The sequence below is a fragment of the Cervus elaphus genome, chromosome 12 (assembly GCF_910594005.1).
Source record: "Cervus elaphus chromosome 12, mCerEla1.1, whole genome shotgun sequence".
Classification (NCBI taxonomy): Eukaryota; Metazoa; Chordata; class Mammalia; order Artiodactyla; family Cervidae; genus Cervus; species Cervus elaphus.
This window is the reverse complement of record NC_057826.1, coordinates 93,053,316-93,065,774: the sequence shown is the minus strand read 5'-3', so window position 1 is coordinate 93,065,774 and position 12,459 is coordinate 93,053,316. Positions and strand designations below refer to the sequence as shown.

The 12,459-nt window shown below is 35.3% G+C and overlaps 1 protein-coding gene across 1 annotated transcript in view; it reads right to left on the bottom strand.

Annotated features, from left to right (window-relative positions):
- ANKRD31 (ankyrin repeat domain 31) overlaps positions 1-12,459 on the bottom strand; it is a 125,552-nt gene that overhangs the window by 97,918 nt on the left and 15,175 nt on the right. The window contains exons 3-6 of the mRNA XM_043920584.1: positions 12,376-12,411; positions 12,054-12,163; positions 4,486-4,526; positions 1,387-1,463 (exon numbers count right to left, since the gene is read on the bottom strand). Coding sequence (XP_043776519.1) covers positions 1,387-1,463; positions 4,486-4,526; positions 12,054-12,163; positions 12,376-12,411 — 264 coding nt within the window. The remainder of the gene's footprint in view (positions 1-1,386; positions 1,464-4,485; positions 4,527-12,053; positions 12,164-12,375; positions 12,412-12,459) is intronic.

The following is a 12,459-nucleotide window of genomic DNA, read 5'->3' as shown; positions in this document are numbered from 1 at the left end:
ACCGAGGCTGTATGCCACAGCTACTGAAGCCCGCAAGCCCAGACCACACTCCTCAACAAACGAGAAGCCCAAGCACCCCAAAAAGAACAGCCCCCAAACCACCACAAAAAGCCCACGTACAGCACCAAAGACCTAGGGCAGCCAAAAACAGAAATAAATAAAACTATTAAAAACAACAAAAAAAAACCAAAAACCTCTCTACTTTGGCAGAGTCCTTCTAAGTATCTGCAACCACATGAGGAAAAATCATATCTACTTTCTCAGTGTCATCATCTTCTCCATTATATGTAATAGAATTTAAATTAATTAATGTGGTTGAGTTAAGCATACAAAGGAACATTCAGGTAAGGGCCAAAAGGAATCAGGAAATATCCTAAATGTACATGTATTAAAAATCTTTATTTCTTAAAATCATTAAGATTTTTTACACATTTTGCTGCAGTTTTTTTTTTTCATATATAGAGAGAGACTATACTGCTAACATTTTTTGAGTACACAAACTCATGGTTTTTTTCACAAACTTATTTCCATAAACCAAAATCATTGTTCTTTTTTTTCTTCAACTAATTTGCCAGAGGTTGGACAGTTGGAGCACAACTGATCTAGCTCTTTATCCTTTTAGCATTGCCCCCAGACACCCTTGAAAACATTTTTGTTCTCCACCAATGGTAAGATGGTTCAGACCCATCCTATCTTCAAGCTCCAGATCAGCTATCCTTTTAGGATCCCTGGTTTACTTGGCATTTGTACACCCATAGCATCCATATGCCTGGCACTTAGCAGGCTCAATACATATTTGCTAAAATAATGAATAAATAATATTACAGACCAAAATCCAGGCACTAGGAGTACCTAGTTGAGAGTTGGTGCTGGGCTTAAGTGGCAATTCTACTGTTACAGTGGCAACAAAACAGGAGAGGGCAGAAATTTTAAAACTTAACTTTTCAATTTCAATTATCATGTCCTTGTACGTTTTCTTATAATACAGGTTTCAATGACCACTAAGAATATTTACTACACTGTCATACAACATACTTAGGAGACACTCCAAAGAGAAAGACAGTCATCCTCTAATACAGCTGAAATCAAGCAAATGGCCTGCTATGAACAGAGAAAACACTGTTTTTAAATTTGAGCCCCTGAGTTGCAAGTCAAAAGAGCAGACATATGGAGGAGCAAGTACTGACTGCACCTGAGCTGCTTCTCACATGAGCAGCTTCAAGCATCAGATCCAAGGTCAACAGCAACACTGATTCCATATGTAAAAGTGAATGGCAGCAATCACAGGAGACCAGCCGAGTTGTAAATAAATCCATACCTAACTAAGGCTTCTATTTTCAGGCAAAGACAAATTCACTTTATATGACTCTACCCATAAAAGCGTACCTAGACTACTTCGGTGGTTCGGTGAAAGTTCAGCTTGGGGAAATGATACCGTGAACACTGGATGACTTTTTCTAAACCTCAGGAAAAAAAAAAAATCAATCAATTAATAAATAAATACAAAATTTTAAGTAGAAAAAAAACTCTACTATTTCTCATTCATATACAATTTAAATTTCTTTTTAATTTAAAGGAATTTCAAATAGGCTCTGTCTTTGCTCCATCTTTCTAGTTATTTTACAGTTACTACCAATTTATTAACATGCAAATTTCAAATGGCTTCAAAATTGGAGAGAGCCGGAATATTAAGGAATGAACTTCAGGAGTGTAAACAAGCTAAACTACACTTAGATCTGAAAGTAACTTTGGAGATGATTGTCTACCAAATACAGGGGTGGGGTGAGAGAGAAAAATTTGTCCTAATTCATGTAGCATGGTTATTTAAATCCTCAAATACATTTAAAGTCTGTCATTATAGTTTAAGATGTAAGTGAAAGTCAGTAATGAGAAAATTCTCAGACATTATTCACCTTACTAGTATTTCACAGCAAAGGAAAAAGGGTAGCAAATGCTGAAGGGAAGAGATTACAAGCAAAATAAAGGTTATGCTTAATCTACAATTTTGATCATTTACCCTGGGATAATTAAAAGTTGATTAAAGAAAAGCAATCAGTAAACTATTTTTTTTCTCAGTCTACTATACAAATGCAATCAAGATATCTTCCTTAAAAAAAAAACAAAAAACTGCTTGTTCCAGTTGTTTTAAGAACAGTTTTCATGCACCAGGCATAGCTACTTGAATCCTAAGCAAGAATAATAAATTGAACATTCTCTCCTGTCTAAAAAATAGAAGCAATCAATATAAGCTATCTTGAAAATGAAACTGCTCATACAGAATAATTTCCATGAGGCAAAAAGAAAAAATGTCAATTTTTTTCCTAAAACATGATTATGAGTACAAGCTGATAAAACAAAATCATAGTCTGGATCAACAACAGGATTTTTTCCCCTCAATTATAAAAGAGAATTTTGAAATTAGAGCAAACTTTCATCTAAGTTATTTAAAAACTTATTTATATTAGACATAGTTATTTATGTTAGGCAAGACTGCAAACAACATACATGTCCAATAAGAGAAAAATTATTATATGAATTATAGTATGTCATACAATGAGGCCATTAATGCATGTTTTTAAAACTATTAAAGATGTGAAATAGTAATTATGATAAACTACTACTTAAAAATTTAAAAACAAGAGGAATTCCCTGGTGGCCCAGTGGTCAGGAATCTAGGCCTCCACTGTAGGGGGCAGGGGCTCGATATCTGATCTGAGAACTCCGCAAGCTGCATGGTGAGGCCAAAGAAAGAAAGAAAGAAAGAAAACAAACAGGAAACAAAACTATCTGCAGATGAATCTCAACTTGGTTGAAAATATGAACAAAATGAAAATATATAGAAAGCCTGAAATAAAATGTTCCAAAATGTTAACAATGGTTCTCTCCAGGCAGTGAGATTATAGATGCTGTATTAGTCTTGTCTTTTTCCAATTCTGAAGATGAACTTATACTGCTGATATATTCAGTAAAAGGGTGATTCTCAAACTTTTGGTCCTTAGACTCCTTTATAATCTTAAAAATTAGTGATGAACTCAAGGAGACTTTATTTATGTGGCTTATATTTACTTGTATTTACATGTTAAAAATTAAGATGGAGAAAAAATGTTAAATAATCATTAATTTAAAAATAACAGTAATAATCTAATAAATTAATATATTTTATTTAAATTATTGTATTGTCCAAAATGGAAAAAAGTTAGTGAGAAAGTTTCACATTTTTAAAATCTCTTTAATATTCAGCTTAATGGAAGACAGCTGCCATCTGAACTGCTACAACACATTCAATCTTTTGCCATATATTTTTTTATTTGAAGTATATTACAGAAGTCTGGCCTCACACAGACATGCAGTTGGAAAAGAAAGGAGTACTTTAGTAGCCTTTTTGGATAATTGTGCATATTCTTTTTAGATGACACACCAAAACTCCAGAAGCAATCATTTCCTTAAAAGTTACTAGAAATGTGAAAACTGAAACAAAACCAATCAACTTTTGTATTGGTCTGTCGTGCACTTTGAACGGATCTTTCACTTGTCTGTGGATGATGTTGTGATATCATGCACTGGTCTTTCAGAAAATACTCATGTGTTAAGTTATGCAGATCTTCCCTATATTGATACATTTTATTATAAAAATTTCAAAAAAGGTCACCTTCATAAATATTTTCACCAATCTTACCGGAAAGTTCAAGAAAATATCTGCCATTTACTTGAGTAAATAACCAGTTTGTCATTCTTTCAAGTTAAAAAAAGTAAACCAAGTTTTTTGTTTTGTTTTGTTTTTACAAATCTTATAACTCAAACAAGTGCTCTTAAGACGACTATCACACTTTAAACAGAAGTATAAAAAGACATATATTCAAGGTAGAAATTTAATAAAACAAACAACTTTTCTGCCTCATCAAATGCACTAAGTAAAACTGGCCTTTTTTTTTCTTTTTTAACTTCAAGTACATGGCTGGGAAAAACACAGGACTACAAGTACAGTTTGGTGCCCCTGCCCTGATTCCTACTCAGGCTCCATCTGCTTTAGCACTGTAAGTGCAAATGTCAACACCATGACATAAGCAAATAAAGTGCTGGCATTATTATGAAGATAGTTTTGACCTCACAGACCCTCTGCAAAGTCTCAGGGACTCCCAGGGGTCCACAGGCCATGCTTGGTTTTTTTTAAAAAATTTAAAGGACAAGGTCTCTTTAAATATAATAGTTCTATGAAGTCTAATTTCAATAAGTTCTACAAATTCTTCCTTCATGCTATGCTATAAATTTGCTTTTTAAATAATCTTAAGTCAGAGAATTAACTTAACCTTATTCAATTTTCCTCATGAAATAAAACTTATCTAGAATGTTCATAAAATAACATATTTATGCTGCTAGAGGGACAATCATTTAAAAACATACAATAACTCTAAAATTCTTAAGAAAAAGGCTTATTTTAAAATGATTTTTAAAAATCTACAATAATTCAAAAATCATTATACTTACTGTAACAAAGCTTCATTTTGTTCCATTTCATCCTGAGGTTGCTAGAAAGCAAAAATGTTTATTTTCAACTGAGGAATGCTAAGTTAATGCAACAACTAAAAAACTTAACATTTAATATGATTCTTGTGTTATTATTTCTTAGATTCTTTTTTATTGTGGAAAAATATACATAAGATTTACCATTTTGACCATTTAAAAGGTACAGTCCTTTGACATTATGTACAGCCCCACTGATGCATAATCATCACCTCCGTTTCAAGAACTTTTTCATCTTCCCTCACTGGAACTCCATATCTAAATAACTTTCCGTTTACCCTTCTCCCAACCCCTGGCATCCGTGCTTCTACTTTCTGTCTCTCTGAATGTGACTAAGTGCCTCATACGAAAGGAATCATGTAATACTTGTCCTCTTGTGACTGGCTCATAATAGTAGTACTTATTATGATGTCTTCAAGGTTCATCCATGTTGTAGCAAGTATCAGTATTGTGTTCCTTTCTCAGGCCGAATAATATTCCATTGTTCGTATGTGCCGCATTTTATTTATCTACTCATCTATCAATGGACACTTGGGTTGCTTCCAAGTTTTGGCTACTGTGAACAATACTTCTACGAGTGTGGGTGGACAAATACATTTTCATGTCCCTGCTTTCATTTATTTTGGGTATATACCCAGAAGAGGAGTTTTTAAGTCATATGGTAATTCTATGTTTAATTTTTTTGGAATCACCATACCATATTTCACAGCTGCTGCATCATTCTACATTCCCACCAGCAATGGGCAAGAATTCCAATTTTTCCCACATTCTCGTCAACACTTGTTATTTTATTTTGCTAATAGCCATCCTGATGCATGTGAGATGGAATCTCCTCATGGTTTTGACGTGCATTTCCCTAATGGTTACAGATATTTACTATCTTCTCATGTGTTTATTAGCCATTTGTACATCTCTCTCTCTCTCAGCTGCACTACACAGTTTGTGGAACCTTAGTTCCTGGACCAAGGGTAGAATCCAAGCCCAGCAATGAAAGCCCCAAGTTCTAACCACTGGACCACCAAGGGATTCCCTATATCTTCTTTACGGAAATGTCTATTTATGTCCATTGCCCATTGTTTAGTCAGGTAGTTAGTTGCAGCTATGAGTTTCCATATATTCTGTGCATCAATCTCTAATCAGATTTATGATTTACATATATCAACACGTTCTCCCTTTCTTCAAGTTACTTTTTCACTCTGTTCACAGTGAGTGCCCTTTGATGCACATAGGTTTTTAATTTTCATGAAGTCTAGCTTACCTATTTTTCATTTGGCTGCTTACGCTTTCGTATGCATGTAATCACTGCCAAAGAGAATGTCATGATACTTTTTCCCTGTAATTTCTTATAAGAGTTTTATGGGTTTGGCCCTTATGTTCAGCTTTTGTCTTAATTTTTTTTATAAAATAATTTGTGCAACTTAGGTAAAGAGAAAGGGAGTGTTCCTTCTTCTTATTCCTAGTTTTCTCCTTTTCTTAGTTCATTAATCCATAATGGTTCTGATGAGACATTCTTGTCAGGTTCTGAGTTCTATATTTCTCCTGAGGGCCAAAAATCATACAATTTCTGTGTCATGGTGTTAAATACTTAATGGATTCTACTCAATTCTCAAGTCATGCCCAAAAAGCTGAAGCTATTGTGTCCCTTTCAAATAAGCTAAAATGCTTAGATAAAATGCTTCCATTTTAAGATTTCACAGCACACTGGCTCTCATTGCTTTAAAAGAAATCCTTACCTTAAATATCTTATTAGAATCAAAGAAAATTTTTAGAAAAAGGTCTCTCTTTGGGGGGTCCTCTACGTTTGTTTCTATGATCAATAATAAAGCTTTCTGAAAATAAAGCCATTAGCCTGAACTTCCAAACTATTTTTGATCACTGACAGTCATAATAAGAAAACACAAAGTAATGTGAGAACTTCAGTGTTCTCCAATTAGTGAAAGTGAAAGTCACGCAGCTGTGTCCAACTCTTTGCAACCCCATGGACTATACAGTCCATGGAATTCTCCAGGCCAGAATACTGGAGTGGGTAGCCTTTCCCTTCTCCAGGGGATCTTCCCAACCCAGGGATCGAACCCAGGTCTCCTGCATTGCAGGCAGATTCTTTACCAGCTGAGTTACCAGGGAAGCCCTCTCCAATTAATGTTCACTCTTATTTATTGATAGTGCATCCTTACACTGCTCAAGGTTATTACATTGGTTCCACACATACATACTTCCTAAGCAGACTTTACAAAAAGCTCAGAGACCCACAGCAAAGAAGGAATTTTAAGAAGTAAACTTAGAAAGTCCCAAGGATTAATCGAACAGTTCAGTTCAGTCGCTCAGTCATGTCCAACTCTCTGTGACCCCGTGAACTGCAGCATGCCAGGGTTCCCTGTCCATCACCACATCCTAAAGCTTGCTCAAACTCATGTCCATTGAGGCAGTGATGACATCTAACCATCTCATCCTCTGTCGTCCCCTTCTCTTCCTATCTTCAATCTTTCCCAGCATCAGGGTCTAATTAAACATGGTATACCTAGATACTTGGCTTCCCAGGTGGCTCACTGGTAAAGAAACCCCCTACCAATGCAGGAGACGTGGGTCTGATCCCTGGTTTGGGAAGAGTCCCTGGAGGAGGAAATGGTAACTCATTCCAGTATTCTTGCCTAAAGAATCCCATGAACAGAGGAGCCTCGTGGGCTACAGTCCACGGGGTCACAAAGAGTCGGACATGACTGAGCAGGCACATGTGCACACACACACACACACACACACACATATATTCACTAGGTAATTTCTGAGTCTTCACAAAGCAATTCATTCAAGTATCTATAACACCCATTTATCTTACTAGAGGACCAGTAATTCTCCTGTTAAGGGCTAATTATTCCTCTGCTCCTACCCACATAAGGAAAATGCAAAAGATAAGAGAGCAAGTAAGAAGGAAGTTTGCCCCTGACTGCTGATTTTTTCCCTCTTCCATAGGCAGAAATACTCCTCAAGCAATAATGCCTCAGAATATAATGGGTGCTCGAATTGTTCATTTGTTGATTATCAAAATATAAAGATACACTCAATTCATTCTTTCTTAAGAGGTACAAATTGCTATCTGTGCTGTTGATATATGTGACATTTTCCCCCTGGCCCTTCCAGGTAATTCAAGTGCAGACATTAAAAAAAAAAAGAAAAAAAAACCTGTTGGGGGTAGGGTGTGAGAGGTGAAAGAAGGTTTAATTTGTATTAACTAAGAGTACTTGAAAAAGGAACAAGTCTGTATATATATCCTTAACCAAAAAACAATATTCTACTATCTGAGATCTTCAACTGAATAATGGATTACTGGGAGAGAAATGGGAGCCTGGACAACTAGGTCAGCCTGATCAACCTTGGCTCTCCATAAGGCATGAGATGTCTGTCCTCAAACCATCCTCACATTCCATAAAACGGAATACACATTCCTTCAGTGTGTTAGTGATCTTGATGAATTATTGATAACATTTGCTTAAAATACCTTTCTCTCACACTAAGGTAGTGAAATTTGGTTATCTATACAGATGCTTTTTTTTTTATTATTTTAAAATACCCACATGACTGTCTTTTAGACTGTTTGATCTGGATATATGGTACCATCTTTACATTGCTTCTGAGTTACAAAATGATAAAACGGTCATTTTAAACTGCTCTATGCGTGCATGCTAAGTCACTTCAGTTGTATCAGACTCTTTGTGACCCTATGGATTATAACCCTCCAGGCTCCTCTGTCCATGGGATTCTCTAGGCAAGAATACTGGAGTGGGTTGCCATGCCTTCCTCCAGGGGATCTTCCCGACCCAGGGATCTCTTATGTCTCCCACACAGGCATTCTTTACTAGCGTCACCTGGGAAGCCCTAAACTCCACTGAGCAGTATCTAAATACAACTTAAACACAAAGTAATTTAAACACTGGATGAAAACTGTCTTTACTCTGGCTGAGTTAGGAGCCAAGGCCCTGGTTTCATCCTATTTCTTTCCAGAATAATCCTAAGCAATTGCAACTCTGGGCAGAGACAGCAATTCTAGGATCCTAAGAATTAAAGAAGGTCAGGATGGGTTAGAGTCAGGAAAAAGATACCAATAATATCTGATACTAATAATCAGCATAGTAGAGTCAAGGAGTTCCCTAAGTTTTGCAAACTCACTCTGAATTTGACTAGTCCAGCTATTCATGCCCCAAGAGAGGTAGCTAGTAAGAGAGAATGCTACCTTCTCCTGGGGCTTAAAAAGACCCTGCAGGATGCAACCTACTATATACAGAATAGAGAAACAACAAAGCCTTACTATATAGCACAGGGAACTATATTCAATATCCTGTGATAAACCATGAATATAAAAAAGAAAAAAATATATATATGTATATATGTATAACTGAATCACTTTGTTGTACAGCAGAAATTAACAACATTGTAAATCAACTACACTTCAATAAAATAAATTTTTTAAAAGCCCTTACAGTACATATTAATATACACATAATCTCTGTAACCTCTGGCTTTGCGAACAATGATCCTTCTTCCACTGTCAAACAAGCCTGTGGTTGTTCAATTCCCTTTAAAGGCTCTCTCTATTGTTCATTGGAGAAGGAAATGGCAACCCACTCCAGTGGCCTTGCCTGGAGAATCCCAGGGATGGGGTCGCACAGAGTCAGACACGACTGAAGTGACTTAGCAGTAGCAGCAGCAACAATGTTCATTTTAACTGATTTCACCTTTACATATGGATAAGGGTGGAAGGTAGAAACTGCATAATGGAAAGGAAAAGTGAAATTCAACCTGACTCAGAACTCTTAGATAGCATTTCAGAGAGCAGAAGATGGAAGAGGCAGCCTGATGGTAATAATCACAAGATTAATCATTATTCCCTGTCAAACAAGAATTTTCCAGATGATTAAAAGCTAATTATATTAATAGTAAGATCAATGGTGCCTATTGTATTAGTCAGGGTTTTCCAGAGAAACAGTAATAGGATATGTATATACAGAGTAAGAGATGTGTCCTAACTGGCTCATTTAATTATGGAAACTGGCAAGTCCAGATCTGCAATGTGGGCTATCAGGCCAAGACCCAAGAAAGCTGACAGTAGAGATAAAGTTCAAAGGCTCTCTGCTGGAGAAATCTCTCTTGCTCAGGGAGGCTGATCTCTTTCTTCCATACAGGCCTTCAACTGGATGGATGAAGCCCACCCTCATCCATAATCGGCCCATTTGATTACGGAGGGCAATCTGATTTACCCAAATCCACTGACTTAAATGTCAATCTCATTCAAAAACATCCTCAAAGAAACTCCCAGAACAATGTCTGACTAACTATTTGCGTATCCAATGGCCCAGTCAACATGTAAAATTAACTATTATATCTTCTAATTTTCATAGTAATGTCTCCAATTATCTCTCCAGACATACTACTAAGTTCTCCAAACAAAATTTCAAAAATTTCTATGTAAAATTTAAAAACTGCTTGCCATACAGCACCTATAAAGAACAAGAAAAGGTACTGCAAGACCCAACAAAAATGATGAGTATGAGATATTTTAAAACACTTCTCCTTATGTTTTTAAAAATTAGCATGGTACTTGTCAAACCAAAGATTCTCATAGTTTGCCCTTACTTAAAATATTCCGCCATTTTTTAAAAAAAATTTTTATTGGAGTATAGTTGCTTTACTACATGTTTACTACAACTTTAATGCTGTGTTAGTCTCTGCCGTACAGTAAAGTGAATCACTTATGTGTATACACATACCCCTCTTAGATTTGCCTCCTTTGAGGTCACCACAGATCACTGAATAGAGTTCCCTGTGCTAAACAGCAGGTCCTCATTAGTTGTCTATTTGATACACAGTGGTGTGTATATGTCATTTCCAACCTCATCATTTCTAAAATAGTTTGAGGTTGAAATGTCAGTATTATATTTGAGTTTTAATGAAAATTTTATTAGAAATCTGTTTAGTAACTGAATTATTTAGAATTTACTTAACATCAGGTTTTGAAACAATATATATTCAAGTTGTGAAGCAATACATATTTTTTTCTTTAAATTAACTTTGGGAAGTTATTTAAAGAGGCCAGTGCCTTTCCTGGTCTATTTATTTGATAAAATCAGTATTTCTCACATAGTTAAATTTCTAAAGGTTTATTTTCAAAGAATAAAATAAAAAACTGCGAAAGTAGCAGTATCTGTCAATTAAAAAAATAACACTAATTAAAATTTGCTACAGATGTTTAACACTTTGATAACATGGCCTAACTTCCTGTAAAAAAAAAAAAAAATGGGGAAGAGGCAGGGAAAAGTTAAAGGAGGTACCTATTTTACTACCAATGAAATTCTATGAAGGCAAAAAAAGGAGGACAAATACCAAAGACTTCATATAACCTTCTTAAGAAGCCCATGGTCAGCAGATAGCTGATTTACAATCTGATGAAAAAATATTTGAAAGATAGTCCTCTAAGGCAATTGTTTCAATCTAGCTGATTATTAGAAATTTCTTGGGAGGCTTTTGAAAAATGGAGAGTCCTAGGTTCTACTCAAATATGAGTCTGAGAGTCTATATTTTTAAATAGATTGATTACCAAATAAGTTTGGTAATCAAGCTTTCAAAATCACCATTCTGAGGTACAATCTAGAGCCAAGTATAATAGTCACATAATAAATGTTTCTGAGATACAGAGAAAAAATTTAATTTTTATTTTCCATTTCACAGTTACTAAAGCTAAAGGGGGAAATTTTTTTTCTTCTTAATTCAGAAGTTATAAAACTGATATCTAAACGAACTGTTAGAAACTAAATACAGCTATCTCCAGCTTTTAAAAAAAATTTGGTGTTGTATTTTTCTCTTTTGACTAGTTATACAAGCTATACACCTTCCCAGGGACAATATCAAATAAACCCTCACAGTCACTCTTTGAAACTGTTGTCAATTTCTGCTCTTAAAATACATGTATTCTCTCTTCCATTCCTTAAGACTCTGTAGTTATCTCTGGGTAGCTAACTTATTTACGGCAAGGTGCTAAATGAATCATCCCTTACTTTTCCCCATGGTGACTGCATTAAAAAGAAACAACTGAAAACTTGTGTATCTAAGTGTATGCCTACACACATGTACTTTCTCTCTCTCTCCCTCTCTCTCACACACACACACAGGACAATAGAGGGGTCTTTCAGTGGCCTGTATCTCAAATGTTACCACACAGAGTAGTATCCTGTTCACAAATTTAAGGTGACCTCTAACATACAATGGAGAGAAAAATTGCTAATTATTATATCTTATTTTAGCCTATTTTAACCTTCTCAATTCCACATTTCTATCAGAAAGAGAAATAAATAAAAGAAAAAGAACCTAAAACATTTGACTTTTACATAAGAAACAGAGTGACTGGCTAAGAAATGGGAAAAAACTGAGTAAGAAAGAAAGAAGCAAAACAATAGCAAAAAGAATTAATCATGAGTAATTTGCCCTTATTTCAAATAGCATTACTAATTTTTAAAAAGCATGCATTTAATCGGTATGCTACACACCTGTAAGACTGCATCCTCAATAAGAATAAGCATCGTTTGACTTTTACTCATTTGCTCCCATGGATCCTCTCTGAATTTGAATCTAAACTGAATCTCTGGAGAAGATGCGCCTAAAATGAAATATAATCACAGGTCATTTGCAATAGTTTTACTGCTCTGCTTTAACAATGACCCGAGGCAATTCACACACACACACACACACACACACACACACACACACACACACACACACACACAACTATAAATGGTCAATATTAAAATATGCCTAACCTTGGTACTCTTCAAAAATGCAAATTAAAATAAACAGATACGTTTCACTTACCAGTTTGGCAAAGATCGCATACGTCCTGTGTTGGATCTAGAAAGAAAAAGTCATCTTTTATAGGAGGCAATATATGTCAAAATC